General features: G+C 42.9%; 1 protein-coding gene across 1 annotated transcript in view; it reads left to right on the forward strand.

Moving 5' to 3' along the window:
- Positions 1-9,181, forward strand: part of kcnh5b (potassium voltage-gated channel, subfamily H (eag-related), member 5b) — a 156,784-nt gene extending 147,603 nt beyond the window's left edge. Inside the window, exon 13 of the mRNA XM_078289483.1 lies at positions 8,063-9,181. Within this exon, the coding sequence (XP_078145609.1) occupies positions 8,063-9,181 (1,119 nt within the window). The remainder of the gene's footprint in view (positions 1-8,062) is intronic.
- Positions 9,182-17,908: the final 8,727 nt, after the last annotated feature.

Genomic DNA, 17,908 nt, shown 5'->3' on the forward strand with positions numbered 1-17,908 from the left:
AGACAGACCAACAGGAAGGGTGTGACGAAGACACCAGTCACATGTCAGCCTTAGCTTTCTGTGCTTGTCTCAAATCTCCAGTTTTTTTGGAAGCACCGCAGGCTTATCGTTTGAATAATTGATGTGTCTTCTCATGTCTCAGTGAGGGTCCATGTGTTTTTTTTGTTGTTGTTGTTGTTGTTGTGTTATTTCTGATGGGCTTTCTGTTGGGGGTAACCGATCCCCTCCAGGCTGTGCTTGCTAATTCCTCTTTGCCATTAGCATATGCATCCTCGAATCTGCATATGGAGCTCTCAGGAGAGCCGCGGTCCTCTCAGGGGAGCGAGGGGTGAACTCTGAAAGGGCCGCACTGACTTAATGCACATCAGGTCTTAGATAACCACATAGTGTATAATTCAACAAAATGGAGATTCGTGGGAGGGCGACCTGCTGTACTGCCATACAGAAAGCAAACAGCAGTAACTACTTTTTGTGCTTTAAAGGTTAAATGTAATGACTATATTCAAAATAGAAAAAAATACAAACAAATTATACTCATAAATGCTACTAAATGATGTGCTATCTACACCTTAACCAAATATTCCTCTGGCAGGACAGGAGATAGTCTGTAAACTAATTGTTCTTAGTTTCATGACTTCATGATGTGAGTATACTCAAGAGTTATCGTGTGCAGATGAAGTCATATGGTCTCAAATGATTTGATGTTTTGGAGTACTTGAAAAGTGAATGATGTTTGCCTGCCTGACAGTTTCATTTAATGAAACATTCCAGTCCGCACACTTAGCCAGTGCTCCGTTGGGGTAAATTTTATTTCACATGGTGATCATAAATTTACACCATGGGAGCTTTAACAAAGTGCCCTTATTCTACCTTTTCATTTTAGTCCAAGGATTTTCTTGAAGGAAGTAGAGTGCTCAATTCTCATATTACCCAGCAAACACTTTGGCGTTGAATAGATGTTGATACGACATCCTGCAACAACGTTGAAAACCTGTGTAAATGTAGCGCCAAAATGAAAGCTGATGATGTCCGTAGTCGTCCATATCTCAAATTTGGGTCCAATCAGGACCCAAATTTTATTCTAATTTCAGTTCAAAACAGTTTCCAAAGCATTCAAAAAGGACCAAGGCAACTCTTCTTCAACTGAAAAAGCTACAAAAGTCTTTATTGAATGGCTAATTCACATTGAATTTTATTAAAAACTCCAACATGTTTCGGCAATATACCTTCATCAGGAAGTACAATGGAAGTTTCCAAAGCAGTTGGTGCTTGTTTAGGTTGGCACTGACCTTGCATGACCTTCTATCAACTGCTTGCTGGGTAGGACTGTTTCTTATCATAACCCCGTAACCCTTTGACAGGGATGGGTACTGTACAGTGGCTGTTGCAGGGTTCAAACCTGTGACTTTCCGGTCATGGGACGGTCCGTCTGACCACCACACCACACTGACAAACACCTTTTTGAAGTGGCATGTGCACTTTGTTGCATTTCATAAGCGAACAATGGGTCACAGCTGTGTACAGCACTGTAGAGAGGAAGCAGCTACTGCATAACCTCTATTTCCACTACAATGGAAATATGTGACTTTGTTGTTTTGTCTGTGATTGATGTCGCTGTTGGTTTATTTTTACCAGTGTGTCTGCTCGTTCTGTTACCTCTGGTCTCAGTTGTGTTACATCACATGCCCTCCTAGGCCATGCCCCATGTGAGTAGTAGGAGTGTGTGCATGTACAGTTCTGTATCCACCGTTTGAAACAAGTGTCACCTACTGTATAGCACTCTATAATAAATATATATAATATAAATATCTCTCTCTCTCTCTCTCTCTCTCTCTCTCTATATATATATATATGTATATATATATATATATATATATATATATATATATATATATAAGTGATTGCTGATGTCAAAGTATTATTCATTAACATTTATGTTTTTAAAGCTGCACTAGGCAAGATTTCTTATCAGCCTGAATCACAAATTGAGGCTGCAACAGATTGTCCCATTCCCACTAATTGAGATGCCACAGATTTGTCGCTATTTGCCCAAATTAATTTCAGGTGTCAGGTATGGACACTGGCGGGGAGGTGCAGAGGAAGCAATGAATCAAAACTTAAGAGCGAAATACAAAACTTTCTCCAAAACATCAGCGAGCGAGCGCTGCGTCCAGAGAAAGATGGACTCGCCAGCGATGGCTGAGCCTGCTGCCAAAACCTTATTTTTCACCATCTGCTTCCCCACCAGCCACTAACAAGAAGAAGTTAGGTCTGAGCAGTGTGCAGTTTACTGACATCACACGCCATGATTTCTGGGTAATGGCGTTCTGGTTCTTCAAACTTTCAAAAGTTCAAACAGTTACTGCATCACTGCCACAGTGCAACAGACCTTTGTCTATACCAAATAACAACATTGTTATTATTTGGTCTAACATTGTCTAACACTGTTGAGGAAGGAATGATCTATATTTTTGAGCTATTCAGTGATTAATTTCAAAAGTGATTTTATTTCAAACCTAAAACTGCCGGAACTTATTCCACTTGGAACTTTAAAAAATCAAATGAGAGACTTAGAAGCAGATTCTTTTCGTACTTGCACGTTTTTTTATGAACGTTGTAATTGTTTTTATTTATTTTATTGCATGTTTGTGTCTTAATGTTTGTCTGTTTCAATGTTGCAACTTTTATCTCTTTTTATGCTGCTATCTTGGCCAGGCTTCCCTTGAAAAAGAGGTCTTTGTATCTCAACGGGACCGACCTGGTTAAATAAAGGTTAAATAAATAAAAAATAAAACAAGTTTTGCTGTTTGGAAAGTAACCCATCGATTTCAGATTATTGTATTTGATTGGTCTGCTATCTCTGTGAACATGAAATCAGTTATTCCATGTGCATTGATGTCCAGGCTAATAAGGGAGCTATCATCAGCAGTACAGGAGCACAGTGTTTGCCTGGATTTAATTGAATACACTTTGTTTTGTTTGTTCTGTACGCTAATCACTTTATACTTACAAGTGGGACGCATGGGAATAACTTTAATAACAAATATTGTAGATGCCGAAGGTTTGAAAAGATTAAGTCTGGAAAGTCAGTTGTGAAGCTCCATCAATAAGTCAATAATTTAAACACATTGTCTGCGTTCAGAAAGCCTCTGGAAGAACTCCTAACCCGAAGAGGAAAGTAAATACAATACTCACTGCTGTAGTTGAGTAAGCGTGTTGAGTAACATCACTTTTTTGAGTGCTTCCAAAAATCTGTACTTTTACTTGAGCAATTTTAAGTACTTACTCGTAATTATTGTTACCTGAAAAGGTTTTATGTAATCAGAGGCCTTGACATGAGTCACGACGTTAATACTTACCCACAGTGTGCTGTACTTTAATGTCAGCAATCATCTTGTTAGAGCAGGATTTTTTTTTCTCTCTCTTTTTGGAATGAAACTCTTCAAGTGTTGTTTTTAATAACTCTTATCAGCGGTCTTATTCTGGATGAGATCTTTATAATAAATGCAGATGCAGACCCAGCGGTATCATTTATAAAACAAGCTTAAGCACAACTTATGATGAGAAATTGATCTTGATGCCAAAATCACTGGCTTACATTCATCAAATTTTCTGTGATATATCAAATATACAACTAATCTCTGTCATTAACCAAGTTATGAGTGCCGTAGATCTAACATTGCATGTTTTTTTAATGAGATTCTCTGAAGTGATCATACATTGGAATCAAGGATGAAATCAAAGCGTGACAGAGGCGCCTGGTTTCTAATCTCTCCATTAATATGACAGCTACTTGGCTGAGTCACTTGAGAGGTGCGCTTTATCTATCTAGCCTTCTGTCGACTTGTCACTTCTCAGACACCGACAAAAGAAAAAAAGAGCCATTCATCACCAGTACTCATAATGCCCTGTTATTTGGTGCGTGTGTCATGGCGGATGGCCATTTCAGAGTGTGAATGAGGCTCCATATGTGAGCGATGGTTATTGAGGAGACAGAAGGAGGGAATAATTGGGTCAGCAGAAATTAGGCTGAGTGCGGGATATGAGTCAGGCCACTCAACGCGGCCCTTGTCTTGAGGAGGTTTAGGACGCTTAGCGCTGCCAACCGTCACCGCCAAGCCAACCGGTTTTCAGTACAGCCTTTTTAAAAGCTCCGACTGGCAGCCAAACTCCTCTGAGTGAAACATCTGAGCAAAATACAGTGTTTATAATGATTTATAAAAAGACATTAAAGCTTCTTATCACTTGAGAAGAGCAGCAGTGAGGCAGTGTACTGAGTAGGAAGACCTTCCTTCACTCAGAGGACCCGGGTTCAACAAGCATCTCTGCTGAAGTGTCCTTGAGCAAGACAATGAATCCCTGCCAGCTCCTCTGACCTTGCTGAGGAGGGAGTGAAGCGAAAAGAGTGTTCCCCAACTGGGATCAATAAGGTTTCACAAAAGAAAGACCCTTTTAGAGGCTTTTAGAGGACAATTGGTTTCACACAAATAATGACTAGATGGGTAACAACCAGGCTAGAAAACGAGAAGTACCTTAAGTCAAGTCATATTGATTTGTATAGCCCTTAATCTTAGTTACAGCCTCAAAGGGCTTCACACACCCACATTTTAACACAATAAATGGAAAACACCATCACCCAGTCTCAGACCCTCAATGAGAACAAGGAAAAACTCCCACGAAAACCTCATTAGGAAAAGAAAATGGAAGAAACCTTGAGAAGGGCCTCGCAGAGAGGGATTCCCCTTCCTGGATGGTCTGGCAGCAACGGGTGCTGAGAGTGGGCAAAGATTAAATATATAAGATAACAAAATGGAACATCAACAATATAGACAGAAAAAGATTGTTGTGGTTTCCATTCAGTAATGTTGGTAAAAGTGAACAGCTTGATGGGGGTAGCTTTGTTTCCAAATTTAGGCAGCTGTGACACAGTAAAGTCTTGTCTTTAGCCCGAGTCTCTACTTCAAAACACTGACTTGTAGCTTGAGAAGAGTCAGCTCAGTTAACCTGAACAAACTGTTGGTTTTTGGCTTTGTTAGCTAGCTAACTAGCCAGCAGGTTAATTTAGCAAAGTAACTCGCATTAATGTTAACATGCAGCTACTAGCCAGTTCTAACGCTAGCTTGTACTAGATACGTTAGCTAGTGTGCAAATCAGATGTGTTTACGTCAAGATAGCGATGCTTGGCTAACCAGATAGTTAGCTAGTTAGCATTTCTACACACAAAAGTGAACAGACGAATCAGTAGGGAAATTATCAGTTCAAAATAACAGAAATTAACCATGTCTATCGTGCTTTTATCCCTTTGCTCGGATACTGTTTACTGATTCAACCCATTCACAGCTGTTTGTTTCGGTTTTTTTTACATCAGGTTAAGCCTACCTTGCGGCTCCCATTTACTCCAATACAGAACAATAAAATACCCTCAAGACTATACTGATGCAAATGAATGGGTGCTGACAATGTAGAGAATCACTTGGAATTCAGTAAAAAAAAAAAAATCCTCAAAAGTTAAATAAGCACATTAGGAAAATCTTACTTTAAAACTTTTTTTATTTTGCCAATTCACACTCTATATCTGCTACATCTCTATTATTCCCATTTCCACCCCGCAGGTATAATGTCCCGTCGCCACGAAGCCAATCAGAATATGACACAGTGGTGCAATGCTGTCATTCAACATATTATGCAAAGGCTTGTTATAGTGGCATTTCCATGACAAAACTTCCGAGAATAAGTGAGAACTTGCACGCAAGCAAGAGGACTAGCCCACGCAAGGAAATGGCACCTCCGCACGCGTGGGTACATCCAGCGACCGCGGTGACAGCTCTCGCACAAGAGGGAACTTTGTCTTTACATTATATTTAGAAGTTATATTTTGTTTTGACAGTTGGGGGCGGGCTCTGCGCTGGGCCATCGTGTCCATAAATTTCATTGGCTGCTGTAAAGTCCCCGCCCCTTGTTGGAAACTGTGTTGGAATCGGCTTGTGCAACGACTTCAACGCAGATTAAAACGAAGACAAAGAAGAAAGGGGTAGAACCGGGAAATGTTTAAATTGTAAACAGTGGCGTTCAATTTTGGAGACTTTACGGACTTTATGGACATAATGCCCAGCGCTGAGCCCAAAACTAAATGAAACTTGAGCACATAAAAATGGTTTGGAGAGTACACAGAGTAATTGTGTGTGTGGAATGAATTGCTTTGTGTTCATAAGATCCCCGTGAGTTGGCAGTCCTCTTGCTTGCGCACAAGTTCTCACTTATTCTCACAAGTTTTGTCATGAAAATGCCACCATATTTGAGGAGCAGAACGATGAGCTGTCCACTGGCCAAGTTTTGGCCTTCCTTACTGCCAATGAAATAGACAGACTTCCCAAACCTGGTGGTGAGACTATAGAGGATTTATCTACCTGTTCCCATGAGCAGCGACCAGGCTGAGCACATTTTCAGTCAGCAGAAACTACTAAAACATTTATTTGACTCATCTGTGAGTGAGGAGTGTCTCTATCAGCTTGCTGTCCTCTTCATTGAGAGAGAAATAACTGAGAATATTGAGCTGAACAGTCACTGACAAATTTGCAAAGATGAAATCAAGGAAAGGGCACTTGTGGTTCATGCATCATGACAGATATGGAAAAGATTGTTGATGTTTTTTGTGATTTTGATGCACTTACTTGACCTAATGTAGTACTTGTAAATAAATACGTCAAATTTTGATTGAACGCTGTTGGGTTCTACTTGGGCTCTACTTTCATTCACTTGCATCACATAGTAGAAGGCAATGGCTGTACTGGGCAGCTCCCATGGGGTGAATGTGTGTAACTGTATAAATATTAATAGACGCATTGCTGGAAACTAGCATGCAAGCTCAGCAACTCTTCCCTGAATAAATAAAGTAAAAAAATAATAGAATAATGTGTTCCCATACCAGCATTGATGGGCATTCTTGCCCATGTTGAAATTCAGATTCTGAAATAATAATTTCACACAAGAGGCAATTCTACCGCTCCACTGTGTTTTATACTTTTTTAAATGCACTTTGGATGACATTTCAGATGCACTTTGGTTCTTGACAAGATAATCCTCTTTTGTATTCTACCTGTCAAAGACAGTAGACTCTTTGTTCTTTTCAGCCAGCAAAAAGCAGAAAACACCATTGCACAATGGAAACGATCAGATCATTATCTCGTCAATGATAACTTCTCATGTACTTTTCATCAAACCATGCTGAACTTATCATAGTTTTCTTAAATTAATAGCCTTAGCTTTCCAAGTTATGCCTCCAGCCAGCCGGGCAGAGCTGGGATGATTGACGTGGCGTCTCAGTCTCCCCTTCCTGTTAACCTCCTGAGCTGAGAGCAGAGGCTTTGCTTGGTTTGGCTCAGGAACCTCCAACAGTGGTGGATGGATGAGAGGGAAGGAGGAAAGGAGGTGACGGGCGGGATGGATAGATGGAGGGATAGATGGATGAAGGGAGGGAGGTAAGGAGGTGTGGATGGTTGGATGGGTAGATCATGGATGGGTGGAAAGAAGCCGATCCTTAACTTTTTCTAAAGATCGACCCGCCCAGCTTGCCAGCTACGGGGAACATTATCATTTTAACCAAGAATAACACTTATATCGCGTGTTGGATGGCTGACTGCCTGCCTGCCAGGGATTTCTGTCATTCCCAATGTAATTAGTGTGTAAGGGGAGCCAGGAGAGAGCATGGCGCCAGACTTAGGTTGAATAATACAGGGGGAGGTGCAGGAGCACTGATGGATAATTTAACACAGATCTCCGAAAGCCAGCTGCACTTTGCAGCACCTGAGTGCACTGCAGAGGGAATGTGACATGTGACCGTATTAGAGAGAAAAACTTAAGACAGACTGACAGATTTCCATAATAATAAATCTCCCTGGCTCTTTTTTTGTCACTGTAAAAAAACACTTTTCTCACCAATGATTAATGTGCTACCCTCTGTGAGGAATGCAAGAGAGAGAATTATTATTCATATTATTCATATGAAATGATAAGTGTTCTGATAAGCGCTCTGTTGTTCTTTTCTTTGTGTTTCCCCCGGCAGATAATTTTCCGCAAGATCAGTGAGGTGAAGAAGGAGGAGGAGGAGAGGCAGCGCGCTAAGAACGAGGTGCAGCTCACCATCCCGCAGGACCACCCGGTCCGGAAGCTCTTCCAGAAGTTCAAGCAGCAGAAGGAGCTCCGGAACCAGGGAGCCGCCGCCTCGCAGCTGGACCTGGAGAAGAACCAGCTCCAGGTGGAGCAGCACCACCACCAGCACCTGCACCCCCACAGCCTGCAGCTGGGCCACTCCAGCCTGCAGCACTCCCTGCCGCTCAGCCTGCAGCGTCCCCACTCCTCCCTGCAGAACGGGGCTCCGCCCAGCAGCAGCGTGCTGACCGTGTCTCAGGTCACGCCCATGCAGAGCTCCCTGGCTTACAGCCATCCCAGTGAGCCCCCTGCCAAGCAGAACAACTGTGATATTATGGAGCTGCAGCCCAGTTCTGCTGGAGGGGGAGGTGAGCAGACTTCAACTGCCAGGCTCAAAGTCAGTACCAGCCCCGCGGTGGCTAAGCCGGCCGCAAAGGCCAGCGGCTGGATGCGCCTCAAAAACAACATGGCCCCTCCTGTCGCACCAACGGAGGTCAGGAAGGAGGGGCTGAACAACAATGTTACCAAGGCTGTTTCTGTGGAGATGCTTTCTCAGGAGGGCAAGGGTCAGGAAGCAGGAGGCAGAGGGGATGTGGAGGAGGGTGGGGTGTCCAGCAACAACCCTCTCCGCAAGACGGACTCCTGCGACAGCGGCATCACCAAGAGTGAGCTGCGGATTGACCGGGCAGGGGAGGCGCGGACCCCGGCCGCGGTCACCCCGCTCCTCCACAGCCCTCTCCCAGGAGGAGCGGGGTCCCCTCACCCCTTTTGCCCCATCCCGGAGCAGGCCCTGCAGGCCGCGCTGCACGAGACCCGGCTGGAGCTCCGGGGGGACATCCAGACTCTGGGAGGCCGTCTGGGCGCCCTGGAGAGTCAGGTAGCCGAGATTATCAAACTGCTGTCGGACAAGAGGAGGCCCTCCATGGGGGTGCCCTCCACCTCCACCACACCCAAAACCAAAATCAAACGTCAGGACATCTTCACCGTCTCCAGACCCGTGTCTCCAGACTCGGAAAAGGATGACGGGCTCTGAAGGGAACTAAGCCAGTGGTGTAGAGGCGGCCGAGGACATCTGGCAGCCTGCTGGAATATTGTGACCCCATGGCACACTGTAGTAGTGACCATTACTATCAATGGGAGTTAGGCTGATGTGTGGGAATACTCTGCTCTGTTGGATTTAACTACACCACTGGTCTCAATTCCCCGGTATACGAACTGGCTACTTTAACATTTGCACACAGACTTTTGTCTCCTGGTCATGTGAGAGCAAGCACTACTCAATGACTCGGACCCCCTTTTTTTGATTGTACATACCTCTCTATGCATGTCCAGCTGGATTCTGGCCTGCCAAAGAAACGACTCAACGTACTTATTGCCTGTATATTATGCAGTTGACTGCATGCAAAACTCATTTAAAGAGAACTGAGATTTTATTGAGCTACACTGTATATATGAATATTTTTCATTGATGATTTATTATGTGAACATTCAGGGTTTGCATACTGGTAGCACTATAAACATTGAATAACAAAAGGGTTTACTGAATAAGGGATAGTGCATGGATTATTTGCAAATAGAGAAATCAAAAGGGTTGGAGGTTTGGTTTTTTTTTGCCCGTGAGATGAAATAGAAGTTTGATAATACTCTCACCTCACCCTCTAAGAAGAACACAGATTCCCATATGTGATGCAGCATTATCCCTTAACACAGTGAGGAATTTTATGGTTTAAGGCAAATCTTTTTTATATGAGACCTTGGTTGGCGATGTTGCTTCTTACAATGATTTCTATTTTTGATTACTGAAATGCCCTTTGCCTCCGTTTGATGTCCAGTAAACCCTAAACCGTTATTTTTGTTAGAATCCTCCTCGTGTCTATGCATCGCTCGGGTACGCCACTAGAATATTCTTAATATTGTACCTTTTGTTATCATGTTGTCGAATGAAGGACGTTTTTTTTTTTCAGTTCCTCTGCATGAATCAGGGCTGGCAGAATGCACTTTGGGTAAAGCCGGGATGACAAGAAGGCTTTGGGGAAATAACATAGAGTTTAGTTCACATAAAAGTCCACTCAGCACAGTGACACGTAATCCCACAGCCCCACCGCACACGGCAGTCTTACCAGCAAGCGAGTATGCCACAAAGCCTGCTCTGAATTCCATTACTGAAAGCAGCTTCACCGCAAAAAAGCTCAAGTAATAAAAAATGGAATACTGTACTTTTATGAAATCAGTTTTCTAAATCTGCATGCAAAGGAGTAGTTTTATGCTCCAGAGCGCGTACATACATACGTGTGCGCGCATGCGAGAACAGACACACACACACACACACACACGCACGCACAGTGTGAGCGTGTGTCTTGATGTGAGCCCCGATGGCCCGGGAGACGTTTCTTCACAGAGGGCACATCAGTCGGTTTTTGTCAGAGAACACACCGAGTGGAGCTCGGCCTGCGAGGCTTCAGGTCTTGTGAGATTCAGACGCTGTCCCTCTCTCTGCTCATCTCCGCCTCGACCTGTAGTGCAGCAGCACAGAGCCCATGACACACACACACACACACACACACACACACACACACAGCCCTAGTCAATATACAGTAAGGCAGGGTACCGATATAGCCATCATGGAAGTCCCATCTTGGAAGCTATATATATAGATATAGTGCTATATTATATTGTGTACAGTGTGGAGTGGGTGGAAGGAAAAGGGCTGATGTGAGAAAAAAGTCACAAGCCAGATCCACTGTAGATATAGAGAGTTTTCAGATGGAGTAACGCACCGTCTGGCGGCCATATTGGAGGTCCTCAGCTCCTGGGTAACAGTGACTGTAAACAGCTGATTGTGTTTCTAAAACTTGGCTGTCTCAACAGAATTTATTAGACGGTTAATTTCTGTTTTAATATTATTGACAGGGAATTGTCATTTTGTTGCTGATATATCTGATCGATTTTGTGTTTAAATGTTAGCTTGTTAGCTAGCTAACCATAGTATCTAGCTGGTCAACTAACTCCCTGTCCTGTTGTTTATACATCTGATTAGCACACAAGAAAACTTATTTAGTAGAACCTAGCATTAGTAGTGGCTAGTAGTTGCATGTTATCATGAGGGGCCGGTTCCACTCTTTAGCATTTCGCTAATTGAACCCAATGGAACCACGATTAGCTACACTATCGTTTTTTTCTTTGATGAAAGCTATACGCTTTTGAATGTGCAGGGTGACAACATTGTATTTACATGGTGCAGTTAAATCTCGTAATGCACAATGAAGAGTTTTCAAAATTTCTGATAAAATCGCTACAAGCGCTTGCTGATTGATGTTTACTCCTGTCTAACAGTAGCTAGCTAGCTAACGTTTTGTTGACATACCACCCTCTTTGGATTGTTAGTGTTTTCCATTACTTACCTTGAAACAGCTGCAATCAGAAAATCAGGTGTTGAGTGGAACTGTTTACCAGAGAACATGGTGCCATGGACCGCAGTATCGCTCACGACTACAGTGACCAGGGGGCGTGACTTATATAGCGTACTACGTAAAACCTCTATAAGCAAAAAGGTGTGGCTAAGCGAAAAACAAACAAAAAGAAAAAGGTAAAAACATGCTTGTCTTTCACATTTTCCGCCGCTCATAGCTTCCCACCCAAGCCACTTATTAGAACCAAATCTAAACATCTATTTTCATTTTTTGTTAGCCCCAAGACTCTTTCATATTTGTCTCTCTCCGCTGTCAACAGACTGGAAAATGATGAGAATTGATAACTTTGTAATGCTAATAGACATAGAATCAGAGTAGTTGGAGGCGAGTTAGAGACATAAGATTTATGTCTTAATATGCTAATTAGGTTTTTGCTGTGGAACATTTGAGAAAGAATACAATGTAATGGCTGCTGTGATGCTAATGAGGGATTTTTGTAAACTTCATTGTAAGAAGGAAGAGTTTCTCTGAGCGTACAAGCCCGTTTTCTTTACCACCCTGCTTCACCTTCACGCCCAGTCTCGCCTGGGAGCTGTCCAGTAAAACCACAGTCTTCTCCTGTTGGCCACTGAGCAGATCCCCTGGAACTATTGGGGGTAAGTGCCTTGCTCAAGGGGCGCCCCGACAGCAGTTTTAGGCTAGTGTTGCCCTGCTAGGATGGATGCAGAATAACTTTATGATGGGGGACTTCTGTGATGGCCGCCACCTCTGTATAGCAGCACGTGCCGATGTGCATCATATCTCCATTTCACACTCACATTATTATGGAATATCGAAATATTGCAAAGCTATGCAACTTCTGATTTTCTTGGACTCTTATTGTTTCACAGTACAGTGACTGATGTGTGTCTAGATGTGTGACAATAGGCAATCTGAGATTAGTGTGTTTACTGCAGTTACTCCCATTTGAGGTGTGTGTGTGTGTATGAGTTTGGTTCCAAAATTTATATCCTCCACCAAAAAAATGACACCTAATCTTACCAAGTGATTGGTAGCATAAAATTAAAAGAAATTATGGTACTTTTTACAGGACAGTTGGTAATTTTAAATCCATGGATGACACAATGATAATACCCTTGTAGACTATATTAGGATTCTCTATATTTTAGAGACATTGAATGAACTTAGGGTAATGATTTTTTTTTTTACAAACAGGATATATTCTGTTTTAGACAAGAACTCTTCATGTACATGAGTCATCATACAGTAACTTACATACTGCACATCACATCCAAAAGTTAACTTAGACTGACTTAGAGTGACTTTCCAGCAAGGTTTGTGATGCTCGCTCAGAGATACACAAGTCCTGATTAAAACCAGTTGAGTGTGTGTGTGTGTGTGTGTGTGTGTGTGTGTGTGTGTGTGTGTACATGAGTCGTCATACAATACTGTAACACTCTTGCAGGGTTCCTACACATTTCCCATTTCAAAATTCTTGTTTTTTCCCAGTTTTTTCCTGCATATACAGGAAAAATCCACCCTAAAACTCTTTAACACTGTTAAAAAAACGCTATTGGTGATGTACTTTGCATTTCTGGCCCCATTCTGTTTGGCGGTGTATTTTTTCTTATTCCTGTGAATAACTGGCCAAATGTAGACATCACGACTTCACACAGAGGTATTTTCAGTGCAGTTTTTTCAGTGCAGTTTGATGTCAGAAAATGTTCCAGCGATCTAAAACATCAGCGGTAAACGTCAGGTTTTGGTGTCAGTCCCTCAGAATCAAAGAGCGAGGGCTTCTTTCTAGAGCCGCCATTTTGCACCGAGAGACGTTCAACAATCATACAGGGAGAAATCCATCGTAGAAGAGGAGAGAGAGACCAGTTTCTCCACCCACAGGAGCAGGAGAGAGAGACCAGAATGCAATGCAGACACAACTTGCATCTTTTTGGATCCATGACAGCCTTTTTTTTTGTAATTTGGACAACCGGGCACGGCACACCAAGGCCTTGTTCTCTCACATTTTCTCAACTGGAAACCTTATCACGCTCTCAGAGAACACTTTTCTCTGGGGGTTGTCAAAAGGCATTCTGGGAAACCAGGAAATCACTGACTGAAGTAGAAGTAGAGGAGGCAGGTTGAGGGAAAGTGAGTACACCAAAAAGTAAATTACAACACTTCATCACAAAATAACTCCTGGAATGCACTGAACATCACATATTTATGATCTCTAACCGAGTATCCGAGGTGGATTTTTCTTGTAAAGATTTCTGAAGATGTTCAATATGACGCATGCTGATAGTGGCCTGGCAATATGGCTGCCAACGAGGTCATATAATACTGAAATTGAAGAGTACAAATTTTACAGGACATGAAATTACAGTGTGGGGGTCTGCAACTGCATAAAATGTGTCATTCTATGCGTGTTGGGACTTTTTTCCTTTTTTGAGACTTAGAAAGGAATCCAATCCATTTGACATACTCTTCCAGACTTTCCAAACCTGCGTAGGAACCCGGTTCTTGTCCACGTCACATCTGAAAGTTTACCTCAGCTGACATGCCTAAAACTTAGAGTGACTTCCCAGCAGGGTTTGTTAAGCTTTCTCGAAGATTAGTGCGATCACTGCAGTTACATCCAGTTGAATGGTGTGTGTGTGTGTGTGTGTGTGTGTGTGTGTGTGTGTGTGTGTGTGTGTGTGTTATCCCACAGTTCTCTAACACTCTGGTAAACAGATGGAGCCATCTTAGAAGTCCCGCTTTATACTGCACGCTTTGGACTTTTAGTTGTGCAAACATTTCTCAGAGGCAGAGCTGCAGAAATAATCTCATTGGTTCAGTTAAATTTCAGTGGGCGGAGCCAAACAACTACAGGTGACTGTCTATTGAACAGCAAAGTTCACAGGTGTGTTGATGCTCTCGATGCATTTGAATGAGAGCAGGCGTAGACATTTTGTGGAGGTTTGTGGGAAGGTTCATATTTCCTTCTTTGCCATTCAGGTCTGCCAGTTGCTTAACTTGCGCTCTGAAAAACTGTGGTTCTTTGGCTCCGCCCACTGAGGTTTAACTCAACCAATGAGATTATTTCTGTCACCTCTGAGAAATGTTTGTAGAACTAAAACTCAAATCTGCGAATTGAGGAATTGGGGAATTATTTTTCAAAATTCACAAATGATATTTTTTAGCCATCAGAAGGCTCACAGAATGGTTTGGGAATCTGCTGTTGGGTTTTGCCGTGTTGAAGACACACATTTGAAGTTGCACTGTACTGATATTATTTTGATGTATACTATTTAATAAATAAACTGTCCTTACTTGCTGCAGTGCTGATGCAGGACAGGTGCAGGTAGGGCCGGGCGATATATCGTATAATATCGTTATCGTGATACGAGACTGGATATCGTCTGGGCTTTTTTGGTTATCGTTCTTGTGAAATAACTTAAATGTTACTTCTTCCTTACTTTTCTGAACTTATTAGCCTGTTCTGTCTGAGTAAAATGAAGAATGATTGGCTTTACCTGCTCATCATATCCACATTACTTATTACTGATTACACATTATTGATTTCTAATGATTATTACCAATTTTCAACATTTTCTCATTCCCCCAAAAAATATCGCCACATTATCGATATGGAGGAATTCGGTCTAAAATATCGTGATATTTGATCGTGTCAGCATCGCCCGGCCCTACAGGTGCAGGAGGGGGAACTTCTTCGATGGCTACAGCTGGACATCACAGCCCAGAGTTTGCCTCTCAGGTGACTCCCCTGAAACTCAGACACCTGTCAGGTAGTGAGAGGGACAGAGGCGGCGGGCGGGCGGGTGGGCGGGCAGCAGGGGATTCTGGGAGAGAGAGAGAGAGAGAGAGGAGTTTTTTGCGCCGCTCCTCTCCTTTATTAATTTGACAAGCGAATGAAGGGCATCTCCTCCTGTGATCTGGGCCCGCTCCCTCACCAGACCGCTCATCACAGGAACCGCCGCGGGTTTTTTCGGCTTTGCCACTTGAATGTACTACAAACCCCCCCCTCCTCCTCCTCCCTCAGCATCCCTTCTTCTCTCTCTCCCTCTCTCTCTCTCTCTCTCTCTCACCTGACTGGTCCTCCCACTCTCTCTCACGTCCATCTTTTGACTCGGAGCAATCCTTTTCTCCCTTTATTTCTTTATACTTTGGGCAGAATTCCTCGCTCTCTCCCTCTCTCTCTCTCTCTCTCTCTGCCTTTGCTTTCTCCTTTGTCTCTCTTCCTTTCTCTCTTTTTCTCTCTCCACCTCTAGACTGGTAGGAGGTCCTCTTCTCTCTCCCCATCTCTCTCTCTCTCTCTCTTTCTTTTGTCTCCATCTCTGTACTTTATCTTTGAGGTGCACATCTCTTCTCTTCTCGTTCCTTGTCTCTCCCTTCTCAGTAGTTTCTCTTCCAGGAACTTTTCCCCTTTCTCTCTTCTGCTCTCTTTTCTCCGCACTTTCCTCCACCTCAACCCCTCCTCTCCCTTCTCTTTCATCTCTCTCTCTCCTACATCTCCATCATGGTCTCCTCAGCATGCTAATGTACAGTCTGTCTGTGTCTTACTGACTGACTGACGGTGCGACTCCACCTCTCTGGAGACAGACAGGCAGGACCAAGGGGCCTCATTTATAAAAACCGTCATTTAAATCGACTATTGCATTGAATATGATACAAAAACAAAGTGAAAGTGATGCCTTTATCATTCATGAATAAAGAAAGAATTGGTGGAAAAACGACGCAACCTGCTCATTTTGCCACCGTCAAACTCTTCATCGATCACAATGAATTTGTTCGTAAACGCCAAAAATTAGTGCATGAGATTGTTTTTATGAATGAGGCCGTCAGGCGAGCTCCTAGTCAGTCATGGACTAGAGCGAAACATCCTCTCTCTTTTTTCTACTGGAATGTTACGTTTTATACTGTTTTTGTTAAAGCAGCGGCATCGAGCAGCACTGAAATCCCACAATGACTCATGTATTGTTTTACAGTTGCACACCTAAACTGTAGTGTCAGAATAATAAACACCTGTCTGGGATACTCTCTTGGGCTCTCTGTGTGTGTATATGTGTGTGTGTGTGTGTGTGAGAGAGAGAGAGATGTTCAAGCTGCCTTTCTCTCTAGAAACTTCTTCCTCTTCAGTCTGTCAGTTTCTTAAAGCGGCTTAAAGTAATCTATGACCGCTATTGACAACCAGTAGGAATTATACGGCACGTTTACATGGACTGCAATATTCTGATATTAACCCGATTAAGACAATACTCTGAATAAGAAACTGCCATGTAAACAGCATTTTCTGATTACCTTAACCCGAATAAGGTCATAGTCGGAGTAAGCAACAGTCGAATTAAGACATGTGGAGTATTCCGATCTTAGTCGCATTATTGAAGTGCGTTGTAGACATGTAAACACCTTAATCGCACTATCAGAGTTTTTGCAGCATTTTGCGACACGTACGGCAATCCGACTGCTTGACGACGCACGCTCTGGCTTCCAGCGAGTGTTGCGCAACTTGTTTACAGAAGAAAAGACGACCGCCACCGGTAAAAACAAGTCCCAACATTTTGTCCCGACCACGGCAGCAACATGACAGAAAGGGTTTCAGGTTAAATTATGGAGAGAAACTCAGACGTAAGACGTAGGGACATAATGTGGGCGTGCGTCTTCAGTCATTAATCGGACTCTGAACGGGAATATGAATGGAATATTATATAAGCAACTCATGTAAACACCTTAATTGAAATATTGTCTTATTTAGGATAAGGTCAATAGTCGGATTATTGCAGTCCATATAAACGTAGCAGAATTTACCTCCCTACACACACACACACACACACCACCCCCCTTCCCCTTATGTTAATTATGGTGGCCTCTAATTGACACATAGCCTACAATAAAGTCACATTTTCACAATAGAGAGGAGTAAACTAGCTAATTAGAGCAGAGATCCAACAGAAATGTCTAGTGGAGAGGTAAAATATCACCAGGCTAAATACTGGAATAGTAATACTGCTTTGCTTTTTTTTTGCTTGAGAACGAGCGTTTTTTAGCCTTGAAATTCCAATGGACAGAGGGTTTTTGTTCGGGCCAGAAATTGAGTTTTGAAAGCCAGAAATCTCAGCAGCTGGCCAAGTAATTGCTTAGTCACTGGTACTGATCAACCAGCCCACAGATATATGATGGTTATTTTGTGCTACTGGCCAGTAAAGATCTTACATAGTGCCCCTTCACTTCCCGTGAGGTGGTGAGACTCTGCAGCTTGCTCAAGCATACAACATCGCATGATACTTCAAATTAAAAGACCGCAATTGGAGAGATGTAAGTTTCATTAATTGAATTCTTGAAACTTTCAC

Source organism: Centroberyx gerrardi, chromosome 17 (genome assembly GCF_048128805.1).
Source record: "Centroberyx gerrardi isolate f3 chromosome 17, fCenGer3.hap1.cur.20231027, whole genome shotgun sequence".
In the NCBI taxonomy this organism is placed as follows: domain Eukaryota; kingdom Metazoa; phylum Chordata; class Actinopteri; order Beryciformes; family Berycidae; genus Centroberyx; species Centroberyx gerrardi.